The sequence below is a fragment of the Zea mays genome, chromosome 8, assembly GCF_902167145.1.
Source record: "Zea mays cultivar B73 chromosome 8, Zm-B73-REFERENCE-NAM-5.0, whole genome shotgun sequence".
NCBI classification, from domain to species: Eukaryota; Viridiplantae; Streptophyta; class Magnoliopsida; order Poales; family Poaceae; genus Zea; species Zea mays.
In genome coordinates, this window is record NC_050103.1 from 75,110,614 (window position 1) to 75,124,818 (window position 14,205).

Here is a 14,205-nt window from a genome sequence, read left to right on the forward strand (position 1 = left end):
TTTTTTTGTCTTTTTTTAATATAATAATGCATGGTTCTCCCACGTGTTTCAGAAAAAATTGAATTAATAAGATGGCTATATTAGTGAATTGTATTTTTTTTCGTTGTTGCGCTAACCAGCTAGGCTTGAATAGCCCATGCTGGAATTGGAGGAAAAATTTGTGTCCAATGCGCTAAATTATAGCTATGACAAATGACATTGTGATAAATAACATTGATGAGTTCTGTAACTGGTATTTGCTAACTCTATGTATGTGATGCTTGCAGCCTGTTTAATTATACTTTATTGATGTTTTAACCTTTGCGACATACTTGATTACTCAGTTAAAAATTGCTAGAACCATAACCAAGGTTTCGAGATATATTTATATAATAGAATTGTGGAGTCTAAACCCATTACACAGAAGACACCCCATTACATAGCAAAGCCACACATAACCCTAACTGTCGAGGCTACTGTTGTAATCTATATCGTGATAAGAGTTCTTTCCACGCTCTGCCTTCTTCCAATCATTTTCAGAATTATCAACTGAACCAAGATGACGTTTCTTGTCGTGTTTCTTTTCCTTCCCATTATAATCAGTCTCTAAACCATCTTCGGAATCATGGTGGGTGGGAACTCTTCTTCGTTTTTGTGTTATATGATCGTGACCTGAGTCATACTTGCTCTTTCTCGAACTTCTGGGTTGGCTCCTTTTGTCATTCTCTTTTTTCTTCTGGCTCTTTTTGACATCCTTTGAATCCTTGCTATCCTTTTGCCCAATAGTATCTAGTTCCTCGTAATACTTAACAGGAATAAGCTCCCCATCACTTTCTGCATTCCCTTTATTTGCATCATCAGCGTTCAGCCCTAAAGCAGCCCTTAGAGTCTCAAGCTGCTTCTCCTTCCGTGCTGCAACATGGTGGCTCTGTGTGTCTGTAAACCTAAGAAAATTATGGCAACTTATAATCAGAATGTAGATAAAAAAAACTCAAGAGACTAAATGTTTATCAGAAACAACAATTTTTTTTATTTTCAAATGGAAAATAATCTCAGAGACTAAATGGAGGCATCCAACTAAAAGAAGGCTACATGGAAGTAGTGTGGTCAGCGTCTATCATCTGCATGAATATGCCGTCTAACAGAAGAAGGTATACTGAATGACCTATAAGCTAAGACGCCAACCGATCATACCATCTGCCGGGTAGAGGCGGTCGCCCGGCGCCGCAAACGCTCCCTGCCTCCTCCGCTGCCGTCTCTGCCTCCGCGACCTTGCGCGCCTCCTCGACGCGCTCCTCGATCTCGTCCTCGGTGTAGCCCTGCTCCTCGAGCGCGTCCCTGAGCACGAGCAGCTTGAGCTCGACCTGGCGCTTGCGGTCGTGCTCGAGGATCTCCTTGTTGGGCTTGCGCATCCCGCCGCCATCCGCGCCGGCGGCGTCGGGGAGCGGCGGTCTGTGGGGCCCGCCCGGCCCCCCGCCGGATGTGGAACGGGGCTTGATGAAGAACTTGTTGGTCTGGACGTACCCGTTGGTGCCCGACCCCCGCGCGGTCTGCAGCCCGATGCTGTTGTACATCGCCGCCGGCGGGCGGGGAGAGGTCGGCCGGATCGGCGGTGGCGCAAACCTAGCGAAAGGGAAGCCCGGCTAGGTTTTAGTCGGGTTGGGGCCGAGGCTTCGTGCTCGCGCGCGTCACGTCAGATCCTCAATCCGGACGGGACGGGGTAGGGTGAGGTGATGAAGGAGTCGAGAGGAGACGGGTTTTATTTATAGAGGCTGGAGGGGGGCTGGAACGCTGGATAGACATCTCGGAGACCTGCGCCGCGAGTCCGCGACTGATCCACGACCCGTCGCGAGGGGTTTGGACGTTTGGTTAGTTTTTTGGCTGGAGAGCGGACTCGGAGACCTGCGCCGCGACTGATCCACGAGTCCACGACCCGGTCGGTGCGTGCGTGCGTGCAGTGCATGGGTGGATCCGTGGATGTGGAATTGTCGATGGAGCCTGGAGCCCTGGAGCCCTAGAGGGAAACAGAAGGGGGTCCCCGGTGGACGGTTTCAAGATTTGTCCATATTTTATTTAAGTCAACCGATTGGCGGGTGTGGTGTATATGACGAATTGACGAGTGGCCGAATAAAAAAACATCTCCAAAAAACTCTTCATTTTTAGCTCTATATTTAACTATCTATTTAACTTTTTATAAAGATTACTCTATATGTAGCATCTCACTGCAACAACAGACTATGTACCTATTTTAGATAGTCATGTGGCTAGCCAAATTTAACTAGTGAGAGACTCAATTTAAAAAATCGGATAGCTTGGCGAGTCAGATAGCTAATCTGTTAAAGAGTTATTTTGCTATTGAGTAGCCAAAATTTGGCTTAGCGAGTTATTTAGCTAGTCTCTTGGAGATGCTCTAGGCCCCGGTTCCTACGTTTTTCCTAAACAAAAAGAAACTATATATGATTTATATATGATTGATTCCTTCGAATTTCGCCTTATCATGTTCCGTTTCTCTGCACTCAGAATCACATGTAGTAATCTCCAATAATTCGCACCAGATGGTACGGCACCCATCTCGTTTTCATTTCAAGTTCGATTCTCTTCCAAAAAAAACAACATTTGCATCGGCCAGGAATCAGTCGAGCAAGCCCGGTTCTTTTCATTAATCGATAAAACAGAGTTACAGAATTGATGGACAGAGGATTTACACGAGCCGGTAAGGCGGGCTAGCTCCATTAACCAGTTTGCTTCCCCAGAAAACAACACGCGATCGATCGGCATCCACGAGATCTAGAGGCCGCAGCTCCAACAGGTTTCCACCTATCTGTCATGGACCTCTGTACTGCCGGAAGCACGCAAGGCATCCTGGCCGCTGGTCCACAGGGATCATGCCTCCACCCTTCGACGTGTCGATCGCCTCCAGCATGGACACCGCCTCGGCCATCTCAGGTCGCTTGTCGGGGTTGGCGTCCCAGCAGCGCTTCATCACGTTCGATAGAGAGCTCGGGCAGCAGCGTGGTATCTCCGGCCTCAGGTTCTGTAAACCAGGTGGTATTGTAGTACCATCCCCACTTGCTCAGAACTCAGCGGCTAGAGAGTTGCAACTTGCAAGCGGCAAGCATGCAAGGCGGAAAATCAGATCTTTACCTGACGGACAACCGCAGACGTGACCTCAGAAAAGCTCAAGTCAGGATATGGCATATCACAGCAGTATATCTCCCACAAACAGATCCCGAAGCTGTAAACATCGCATTTCCTGTTGTAGGGATTTCCATTGAGAACCTGCAAGGCACATAACATAGATTAATACAAGTGCTTCATGCAAGGATGTCTTTTTATTACTATTATTATGCCAGAGCTAGCTAAAAGTGATGACACCACGAGATAAAAGAGCAGCTAGGAGTGGAGGAGGGGTTGAGTGTCTGTCACTGCCCAGGAAAAGGTACCTCAGGTGCCATGTAACCAAGCGTTCCAGTTTCGCCCGTCATGTCACTGGGATTTGAAGCTTCAAGGCGAGCAACACCAAAATCAGCGATCTTCACGGTTCTCGTTTTGTCAAGAAGCATATTTTCAGTCTTCACATCACGGTGCACAATCTTCTTGGAATGGAGATAGCTTAATCTAACGAAGATTGAAGAGTCAATGCAGACAATAATTATCCAACAAGAAACGGTACAATAAAGATTTAGGGAGACCGAGGATGATCCAGTAAAATACTAACCCCCTGGCAAGGTCAAGAGCGATTTGAACAACGACCTTAAAAGCTAGCTTCTTTCTCCTGTTCTTTATCAGAAATGATTTTAGTGCACCACCAGGAAGGTACTCCACAACGACACAGCAGATATTAGTTGGCATGCCAATGTGGCCGTTTTCCGTTTGAATATTCAGATCCCTTGCACCCATTATAGCTCCAATAAACTGTACAGGAAAAATCAAACCTGTTTGTTACAGTATCTGACGAACATGGATAGTAATAGACTAATGAAGAAACATGATCCGTGATAGGTCGACACCATTTTCTCTAATGCTAGAACTATCACCCAGCCTCTAAAAAATGAAGAAACATGTCAGCGGAGTACTGGAAAAAAAACATGAATCTTGGTAAGTCAATTCATGTAATAATTGAGATTTTCTTCATCTTTATCGTGACTAGAGAAATAGTAATCATGGATGTGTAATAGCAAAACATTTAGGAAGCTGCTAGATTGACTTACTTAAACTACGATTCAAGCATTGCATCAGATATCTGACTTTGTGTACAGCAATTACTACTTAGACAAAAAAAACATAGCAGAATGTTTTACCCCTACAATGAGAATCATTGCATTGTTCACCTCTGATGTCGATATATTGAAAAGACTGGAGAACGAAACAAGGTATCAATGGCAATGGGAGATGGGACAGCACACTAAATCTATCAATGCAATCCCTTCATATGCAATCTAGACAAACAAGTAGGACTAGTAATGCATGATACCACAGTGAAGACCCATCTTAATTGATCACCATTTCTTCAAATACAGCTGAACATAAAGTGAAAATATGAGAAACAAACGATGCCTTCTTTATCCAAGCAGTACCTTGGTTACATTTGGATGGTCAAGCTTATGCCAAACAGAGACCTCTTGTGAAAAAGCTGCTCTTAGTGCTGCAATGTCTTGTTCTGATCTATGCCCATCCTCTCCCCAATCAAGTAGTTTCACTAGAAAGCATCATAAGTCAAAATCTCACATAAGAATAAGTTTTCATTTTAGTAACAAACTGGCAGCTTAAAACTAGAACACAGACTTGATGCGATCAGGCTATCGAGGTACCATGGTTTGGAAGAAGCAGGAGTTGGATTTGAGAATTGCAGGGGTAGGGTAGGTATATGGATAAATCATAGATACTATGTGCTCCATTATCCATGCCACAGTTGATTATACATACTCAAATTTAGACGATTATAATTATAACTACTACTATCCCGCTACAAAGGATAATTGGATAACATCATCCAGCATATTCTTTTGGCATTGAATTGTGGCTAAACAACTGACTGCCAACTTATGTAAGCCATGCCAAGATAGTAGAAATGAGTGAGTGCAAACTATCATTCTATATACAAGCAGAGCACCTGCTTGAACCGCTTAACATGTACCGAAATATACTTGGGAAAGTACTGTAGGGTGGGTCAGCAAATAAAGTTGTTTCTATCTGGTGGGAAAATCTAGATTGCTTTCGGCTCTAGAAAGCTCTGTGCCTTTGTGGAATCCCCAAAGCAACTTCTTGCCGAATTTTGGCTCCAGAGGATCTCAAGAATCACGACTAGACGATGGTCCCGACTCACACGAGTGACCAAAAGCCGCCCTATCCATCCAACTGATGTCACGGGGTGGCACTCGCAGGCTCGCAGCACGGGAAACCCCCCAAAAAAAGCAGCCCGTCAACTCCCGCAATTTGCCAAAAGAGGCAACAGAAAGGAGGGGGCGCGTCGGGCGCGCACGCACGCGAGCCGCCACCGTCCCCAACCGGTGCCGCACTGGCAGTCCGGCGAGGCGATTCCGGCGCCACGAGACGAGCGCGTGCGGGGTGCAGAGAACGGACAGAGCGGCGGCGGCGGAACAGGCTACCTGCGACGTCGTGAGCGTCGTAGATGCCGCGGTGGACGGTGCCAAAGGTGCCGCGGGCGATGACGCCCTTGACGACAAGCTTGGCGGGGTCGATCTCCCAGTCCTCCCTCCGCGGGCGCCGGGACTGCTGGTGCTGCCTGGCGCCGGCGCCAGCGCCGGCGGAGGCCTCCTCCTTGCGCTTCTCCATGGTCCAGGCGCGGGTGAGATGGCGCTCCAGCTGCTCGTCCAGGCTCTTGAGGTCGATCTGGTCCGCCCGCACGAACCCCGCGTCCCCGCCGCCGCCTTCCTCCTTCATGGCGTTAGTTGGCCTGGTCGCCCCGGAACTCTACGGGGGCTCCCCGCGTGCGCTCCGGTGTGATGACCGGTGCGGCCTGCGGTGGCGAGACTAGCTGCCCCGCGGTTTAGGCTAAGCGAGGGGGCGCGGATGCGGAGGAGGCAGGAGGGTGGCGAGGTGTGGGAGCGGCAGGCATGTGAGCTCAGCACATGGGCTGCCTGTCTGGCCAAGGCACCGGAAACGGACGTGTGGGCTCGCGTCGCGGAGGCGGGGCCCAGCGTGGGAAGGGCTTTTTCACGCTCCTTCACAAATCGGCAAATGCCGTGGGCTGCGCTGCGCTCGCCGGAGCGGCTCGATCGGTGGCGGGTGCCGCCGCGTGGGTCTGGGTACCAAATAGGCAAATACCAATATGCTACCAGTACCAGACTAGTCCTAAAACAAAATTGGGAAAAAAAATACTACTAGTCTACTCTACTACTATAAAGTCTCTCGTTTTCTATTACAATACAAGTACGGAAAATATGTTTTCATCTATCGTTTTCTACTACAATACAAGTACGGAAAATATGTATAAACAAACGTTTCTACGAACATACAGTATATAGATAAATATGAATAACGTATCTTTAGTTTTTTTTTTACAAACAAACAAATAACTTAGAGTTTGAGGAGGCTCGTTTCATCCGCCAGAGTTACCTTGTAGTTAAAGTTATGCCTGCTAATTAAAAACAGTCCAAAATGAACCGAGGTTAGCTAATCAGTTAAAGCTGAAGAAGTGAGATTTCGAAGAAAAGATGAGCTAAACTAAAGAACGCATGGGTCGGCGTGTCTTTCAGCCATCTCATCCCGCATTCACCGGCAACGAGCTAAGAGCCAAATGAGACCACCAGACACGCACCAAAGTCAAATCCAAGCGCCAGGCCACCACGTCGACGTTGAAAAACCAAGCTAAGAGCCAAATCACCAGCCATCCCTGCTCAGTTGCTGAATCACAATTCACAAGGCGTACAGTATTCTTGTCTCCACGCTTTTTCCTTTTTGGCCGTCGATCGGATGGTCATGCATGGAAGAGCCAAGGTAAGGTTAGTTCCCGCCGGTTTTGTCGCCCACAGGTTGGCGAGGTGTTGTGGATAGCGTTTTCCCGTGCCGTGATGAGCCCTGGCGGCCGGCCCCCTACTCGGCTACCTCGCTTCACATCCACCGTGATGCATGGATGATCCACGTCCACGTCGCCACGTTGTCGAGGTAGAGCCCTGTGCAGACCGCTCCCACGTCGACGTCGCTGCCCAGAAACTGCGACGCTTAGGCTGCGTGCTCGTGACGTGCAGTGTTGTAGGTGTCTATGATATATCCCTGGCCTCCAAGAGATGCAACTTTCTTTGAACGACGGGTATCTAGTAGATTGGTTAGACTTAGACGTAGGAGAACAATATTATCCAGGTGATTTAGTATCAACTTGGACATATCGATTGGACAATAATATATCCCCAGCTGACTGCGATTCATCCACGTACTGGACTGCGACCCGATGATATCATACAAGTGAATGAGGATTCAAGACCGCCTGTCCACTGCACCATACCGTTATATATATCCACCCAAGTACATAGCAATGCAAGAAGAAGCGTTGGATGATCCTTCTGGCTTCCAAAAGCCATGCAGCTATCATGACGCAATCCGCTCACGAGTCAATGCAAGTTACAGCAGCATGTCTAAAGGACCAAGACGGATAAGATCTACAACAACAACAACAAAAAATCTCTCCTAGCGAAAGACGACCACGAGCACGAGCAGCCAGCCTACAGTTAGAAAATCCTGCCAAGAGGCTTCAGCTCTGTAGGCAGATGGTCGTAGTTGCCCGAATCGATTTGTGTCTGGAACATGGGCCGCTTCCCGTACTCGCGCAGAACACCTGGTGCCAAGTGCTCCTTGCTTGGCGTCAGCATGACGTAGTTTGGATCAGCTCGCTGGTAACTGCATTTAGTCAATGTTTATGGGCAAAAAAAATGTACTCAGAACAACATCGTCGCTTAGATATAGTATAGTAGGATGAAAAGGAACACGGTTCGGTCACAGGGCATAAATGGCAGAACCTCGCTCGTCTAAGGTCCTCGACACGGAGGCCAAATCCATACGATGTTGTGCCCTTTGAATGATCATTCACAGCTGCAGACAGAAACATAGGAGTTGTTTGGTTTACGAAATGTAACGTAAATGGTAATAGTAATGGTTTACACTCGATTACCGCGGTAACAAGTTTGAATATACCTGTATCAATTTTTAGTGTGGTATCTGATTACGGTTGTACTAAAACAAACATTATTTAACGTTATCAGTTACCTATTACATTATAAATATGTGAATCAAACAGCACTATAGTGAGTCACCAAGGTAGAGAGACAATTCATATTTTGCAGCTCTCCAGAATTATACTTATGCCATGTCCTGTTTATAGTACGCAAGCGTACGAATCTAATATTGGACTAAACCATAACCAAATGCCATGTAATAACAACCGAGCCATGAAGCCTGTGCTGCCCATCATGCTTAAGGTAAAATTATTTACAGCTGGGAAAGTTACGGAAGAAACATTAAATTCTAAGTGCAGGGTAAGAAATAGCACATACTAGAAAGATGTCACTCGGTCAGCAATTACCAATTTATACAGAAAAATATATCAAAGAAACTGAAAACAACGCTTCTATTGAAAGCAGTATTCATGGATCTGGATGTACTGGATCTTGCTTTTAAGAGAAAGATAAAAGAATGCAAAAGCTTTATTGCTTGGATACCTGTTACACTAAATGTAAAGGATGGTCTCCACCATGATTTGAATGCCAGAGCTACAGAGGACGTGGAAGGACCAAGCTTTCCCTGATAAGTAAAGACCAATGCACATCAATTAAAGAAGTGCTGAGACAGTCTAGAGGTGAGGGCATGCCAATCCATTCGGAAAAAAATTATATGCGGCGTGTCGCATGGGAGCCCGTGTGACACCACCCAATCGGCCAGTCCCGTCCATTTTATGCATCAGGGATCACAGGTGGTGATTACAACCAGGCAGCATGCTCAATCACTGAAACAATCATTAGATCAGCGGTGCCGCACGCCAGGTTCTAGTGCAACAGCATTGCATTTTTTTCAATATGCTCCCACCTTTTAAAGAACTACATATATATTTGACCTAAATGGCTTCCAAAATTCCAGAAATGGGTGAAGGAGTGACGTAACTTGAAAAAATATAAACTGCATATATGAAGATTTGGAAAACATTACTGGTCCATATGCTGGATTTGATTTTTGGACCAAACAATTTCCCTAAATTGTAACGTGACATATGTACATGGTGCAGTGCAAGGTGGGAATGCAACACATATCCTTTCTAAAATAAAGGCCTAACAAATAAATAAAAATATTTAACCTTCAGCAGAAAGTTTTTGTTAGCTTGCCAACTTGCAGCCAACTGAAACGAGTTGCCATCCCCACTCACTTTATCTTTATCAACCCTGCAGAGTTTGAAAATGTAGTTAGCCAGTTGGGTTGATTTTGAACAAGCTATATTCCTTCACTAAAGGCTTACTTGGCAGCCAACTCAAGTCCAAAATCGATGTAGTTTGTAATGCCAACAACCTGATCATCTTCAAAAGGATTTTTTACCTGGTAAACATAAGACATGCATACTCTCATATAAATGTCAACTAGTGATATGCCCGTGCATTGCTACAGTTTATATATATATATATATATATATATATGACACAGAATAAATTTTATTTTAATAAAGTACAAAAATATATGTTTTCTATTGATTAGCTGGGTGTGAATGTGGAGCCAACAACCAAGGTTCAAACACTCACTTATACATAATTTCACCTTATTTTTTACATAAACTCTCCTATTATAGTAGTAAAGAAGATATTATATGAGTGTGGGTTGATTATAAAGAAATGTAGGGGATTTTTCAAAAAAAAATGACGCGAGACGACCGTTGAAACTGGTGCTTTAATATAGTAGAGATTTGGAAATTTATACGACAGAACTCTTACTGAAATTTATCTAAACCAGAAAAAAAGTGAAACAGATGAGTCCTTATCAGGGAAAAATCCTCCTATGAGCACAATAACGAAAATAACGGAAGTCCCCTCTAATAAAAAAAATATATGATGAACCACAAAATACTATTTTGCTGACATGGATTGGTCCAAATACAATTAATCAATGGCATGGAACAACTCAATGACATGTTCAACTTCAGTTTGATAGTGGCGGAATTGAACCTCAATTAATGACACAACATATATATGTAACATGAATCACAAATGTAGTTGCAGCATAATATGAAAGGACAAGGACTGTTTACAAATATAAAATGAAAGAACTGTCCTTACCCTTCTTTGAACAACCAGGTGCTGATAGAATGATGCGGTTAGCTGCACATTAAAGAAATAAATTCAATCCAAGGTAGCCAGCATTATTTAGATAGGGAAATTCTTTAGCTAGCATCACTGGCAACTACTCGACTTATATCGTGTTATAATTTATGGTGTTTAGCCCATAAGTAACTAATAGTTTAGTTTCTAAAAGAAAAGTTGACCATTTGAACCCCACACAGAAGAATGATAAGGAAGCATATCTATCCAGTTCATTGTTCACGACATGTTTCAATGTGTTTACAAATTTCAATCAAGCAGCAACTATTAAAGCTCATGCATTATTGTGTGTAAACTAGAAACTAAAAGTGCATGCGATTCACCAATAAAAAACGAAACATTACATTTTCTTATTCATCGATAATGTTCGTACATAAATCACGAACGTGAATATATAGCTATTTGCAAATTACATATCTTAATCCATGAACAAAAAAATCAACACTCCACCTGAGGCGGCAAATAGTTTATACTTTATAGTCTTGTTCATGGATTAATAGCAGTTGCAAACTTAACAAACTATCTGAAGCTTTCTTGTTGAAAAATATGTAGTACAATATAAAAGCAAACCTGTGTGCTTCTGGCAAGTTCCAGGGAGAAAATGAATGAAGGGCTGAGCGGGCTAGTTGAGCCAACACCATAACTGATTGCATAATTCCAGTTCTCCAATTCTGTAAATGGCATAGGATATTTGCTGCCACCTATTGAAAAAAGATAGGATAGAGAATAAGGGTTAGCAGCAAAAACAGAAGGCTCAAAACATATAAAAATAATAAACATCCACATGTATTATCTGCTAGCAGGGAAGGAAGAAAATATTCAACAAAATATTGGAACTTAGCAACGACGATGACAACAAAGTCTTTCAATCCCAAGCATGTTAGCGTAACCTATGTAAATATTGGAAAATCTAATAGAAATAGTAATTGTAGAGAACTTCAAATCCTTATACATCTTTGCAGTAGTGATAACTTTCTTGGGACTAAAAGGCTTTGTTATTTTGGTTGTCACGGTTCAATGCCGAAAGACAGCTATATCTTACAAACGACAGTACACCCCCAACATGCAAGTATAGAACCTTCAGTGGTGAAAAAACAAAGGAATGCAGAACAATGAACTGATGTTTTAAGAGAGTCATATATCCATCTAAAGAATAGAACTTCGGACCATTTAGCCTGGTAACACTCACTAAGTGGCTTGTATTGTACTCCTGCAGATAAGCTCCCTTTTCTCCCAACCAACCATGCACCAAAGGGTACCTCACTGGGTACTGCAAATAAACGAATTAGCATGACAAGTTAGACTTGAAAATAACCACATAAGAATATTATTAAGGAACAATCCAATACATTAAGTCGAATCAAAACCATGGAGATGCATCTACTTGTTATATCATCCTTAATGAAATTCAATAAATAACAACAACGGCACTTAAGGCCTGTTTGGTTGGCCACCGCCCACGCCACAGCACGCCACAGATTTGCCGCCGGAGTTGTGGCGGCCAAATCGAGCGCCGCTGCTTAGGCAGGCTGTGGCAGCTTCGGCGCCACACCAAACAGACCCTTAATCCCGAGCAAGTTGGGGTAGCAAACCACCAACAAAAAGATAGAAAAGAAAAGGAGGTGTATTAGCAGTAGATAAATGTATACAGGAAATTGGCACAAAGGATGCTCCAACAGATAAATTCTCTGAACCATATCTTACACCCATGACCCCATAGTCTTCTGAACGCACCCTGCAAAAAAAACACAAACATAACTTAACAGAATAAAATATAGTTAACATTGGTCCAGAAAAAAATCTTCAACAATCAACATTAAAGTTTCTGGAAAGCTATATAACAGCCTTTGCATTATTTGGAAACAGAAACAAGATATATGGCCTCACACCTACCTACCTGTTCCCCATTAGCAAAGGTAATGTTCCAAAGGCACCAATACGATACTTAGGATGATATGCACATAATCTCAGCTGCAGCAAGCTTCAAAAAAGGAGGTGCGCAAATTGTTATTGACGTGTTTTTCATACATAAAAATGCTGACAAAGACTATTATAGCCCATCGAACCAGAAAGTGCTTACGGATTTGAAGTTGACACAAGAAGGTCCACAAAGGTATGGGGGTCATCCAGCTCTCTAAACGAAGTCAACTGTTTTTGTTAGTATAACAAAGGTAGAACTAATATGAAGAGTTTAGAAGCTATGGGTATCCAGTATCCACCTCTGCCAGCGAAATAAAGCATCCCCTTTTACTTCTGTTCCACTGTTTCTATCAGCAGCAGCAGACACCTAGTGACATTAAGGTAGGCAAAAGCTTTTTGTGAAGTAACAAAATATTTAAAAATGGATGAATTGGAACGAAATCTCCTGCAGCTATAATCAGTGGCTTTATGGACACGCGATTGCACTAAAAGGCACCATTTCAAAGTCTGGCACAAGGTTATATGTAATATCAACAAATATATATGTGAAGACCTCAGCTTGTGGCACTATGCAACATCCAGAGAAGACTGTTATCATAATTGAAAACAAGCATAGGGAGCATCAACAGATTGTCCTTTTCCAGAAGAGAAGTCAATAGGCCAGTAGATGTTTTAATAACAATGGCATGCTAATGACAACTAGAGATGTGAATTGGTGATTCTTCGAAAGAAATATAAATGAAAAGGGGTGAAAATGGTAGCAGCATGAACAAATAAAAAATCTGAAAATAGGGCTCAGTTGGTGATCCATTTAGAATCAATCATATCCTGAATAGACAGGTACCATGATATTGAAAGGATGAAGGAACAGAAGACGCAGCAGAAATGATAAGTAATGTTTGACAGGATACAGTAGCAATCAAATCAACGTGAGGATCTTCAAGCGGCTTCAACATGATCCTTGAGGTCATATTCCCAGCTTGATCAAAGTAGTCCTCAAACAGATTGTGCAGGGAGACTTTCCCAAACATTAGCTCATATGCTGGCACCGCCATCCTGCATGTTCAATACTGGTGCAATGAAGAACCAAGGCTGACATAAATGCCACCCTAAGTGCAATGTAGTGATGTTTCATCCTTCCAGTGGACTAAAACTAACTTTATACCCTTATGGACTATGCAGGAAAAGGCATCTGCCAGAGATGTGCGTGCTCCAAGAAAAAGCAAGCTACCAGAATTGAGACGAGCAACAGTACTGCCAACTGGTGTCAGCGATCTGGCGCATTTCACCAATCCACAGTTCCATTTCACAATACGCGAGCGATCAATCGCGATTGCTTGACAAGCATGATTAATCACGACGATTCAACCGTCTAGTCTAACAGTTATGCAGAGCGTACGGCGATTCGTGCACACTGAGGCTACCAACCAATTGGCTTCCCTGCCTCACAGGTCACAAAACAGAAGGGTCCGAATGGAGGAGAGAAGGGAAGCGGCGAACCTGGTGCGGGCAGCGATGGGAGGGTAGTCGAAGAGCGGCGGCACCAGCACCATGGGCGGCGGCGGTTCCGCCTTGCTGAAGAACATCCCCATATCGCCCTCGGCTCACCGATCCACAGGAGTTCTGCAGCGCCTCACACCCTCTTCCTCCTCCTCCCTTGAACTCACCGCGGCCGCCTCTTTTTGCGGCGGCGGCGAAACACCGATGCAGCGATTCAATTGTTCCGGATCGGCGGTGGCTCCGCTGCAATACAGGCTAGTTCAAGGGTAACGGCCGCTTTTGCGCAACGGTAATACAGGCTAGTTCAAGGGGCTCGCTGTAAACTGCCGCTTTTGTGCAGATCCCCACCGCTAAATCCCGATCGCACGGCCGACTGAGCAAGTGGATTTGGGAACGGCTCGCTGATCAAACTTACACAGGCACATTCTCTCACACACTGACACACACGTGAGCTCTTTGCCTCTCTTGTTGAACATTGGTTTCTTATGTTTAT

General features: G+C 44.2%; 3 protein-coding genes across 3 annotated transcripts; all 3 read right to left on the reverse strand.

Annotated features, from left to right (window-relative positions):
• Positions 1 to 330: 330 nt before the first annotated feature.
• On the reverse strand, positions 331 to 1,778 carry LOC103635373 (pre-mRNA-splicing factor CWC21). Its single transcript, XM_008657840.3, has 2 exons — positions 1,174 to 1,778; positions 331 to 923 (listed from the first exon to the last, which is right to left on the reverse strand). Exons 1-2 carry the CDS (start codon positions 1,551 to 1,553, stop codon positions 440 to 442), a joined length of 864 nt encoding a protein of 287 aa, XP_008656062.1. The 5' UTR covers positions 1,554 to 1,778; the 3' UTR covers positions 331 to 439.
• An 837-nt stretch (positions 1,779 to 2,615) lies between these two features.
• On the reverse strand, positions 2,616 to 6,264 carry LOC100285534 (ATP binding protein). The gene is given in 6 exon segments (NM_001158425.2): positions 2,616 to 3,013; positions 3,124 to 3,258; positions 3,423 to 3,597; positions 3,698 to 3,894; positions 4,557 to 4,678; positions 5,589 to 6,264. Coding segments are annotated over 6 exon segments (1,134 nt in total). The 5' UTR covers positions 5,884 to 6,264; the 3' UTR covers positions 2,616 to 2,803.
• A 1,146-nt stretch (positions 6,265 to 7,410) lies between these two features.
• LOC100382356 (uncharacterized) lies at positions 7,411 to 13,886 on the reverse strand. The gene is made up of 14 exons (NM_001175102.1): positions 13,713 to 13,886; positions 13,124 to 13,268; positions 12,512 to 12,579; positions 12,373 to 12,426; positions 12,190 to 12,273; positions 11,942 to 12,027; positions 11,482 to 11,562; positions 10,863 to 10,993; positions 10,251 to 10,292; positions 9,443 to 9,519; positions 9,284 to 9,368; positions 8,655 to 8,736; positions 7,956 to 8,028; positions 7,411 to 7,836 (listed from the first exon to the last, which is right to left on the reverse strand). Exons 1-14 carry the CDS (start codon positions 13,802 to 13,804, stop codon positions 7,668 to 7,670), a joined length of 1,269 nt encoding a protein of 422 aa, NP_001168573.1. The 5' UTR covers positions 13,805 to 13,886; the 3' UTR covers positions 7,411 to 7,667.
• Between the last annotated feature and the right edge of the window lie 319 nt (positions 13,887 to 14,205).

Coding starts and splice junctions, on each gene's coding strand:
- LOC103635373 (XM_008657840.3), bottom strand. CDS start 1,553: ATGTACAACAGCATCGGGCTGCAGACCGCGCGGGGGTCGGGCACCAAC. Junction 924..1,173: donor CCGCCTCTACCCGGCAGATG/GTATGATCGGTT, acceptor TAATTTTCTTAG/GTTTACAGACACACAGAGCC.
- LOC100382356 (NM_001175102.1), bottom strand. CDS start 13,804: ATGGGGATGTTCTTCAGCAAGGCGGAACCGCCGCCGCCCATGGTGCTG. Junction 12,427..12,511: donor GCTTTATTTCGCTGGCAGAG/GTGGATACTGGA, acceptor GACTTCGTTTAG/AGAGCTGGATGACCCCCATA. Junction 8,029..8,654: donor CTTTACATTTAGTGTAACAG/GTATCCAAGCAA, acceptor TTCTGTCTGCAG/CTGTGAATGATCATTCAAAG.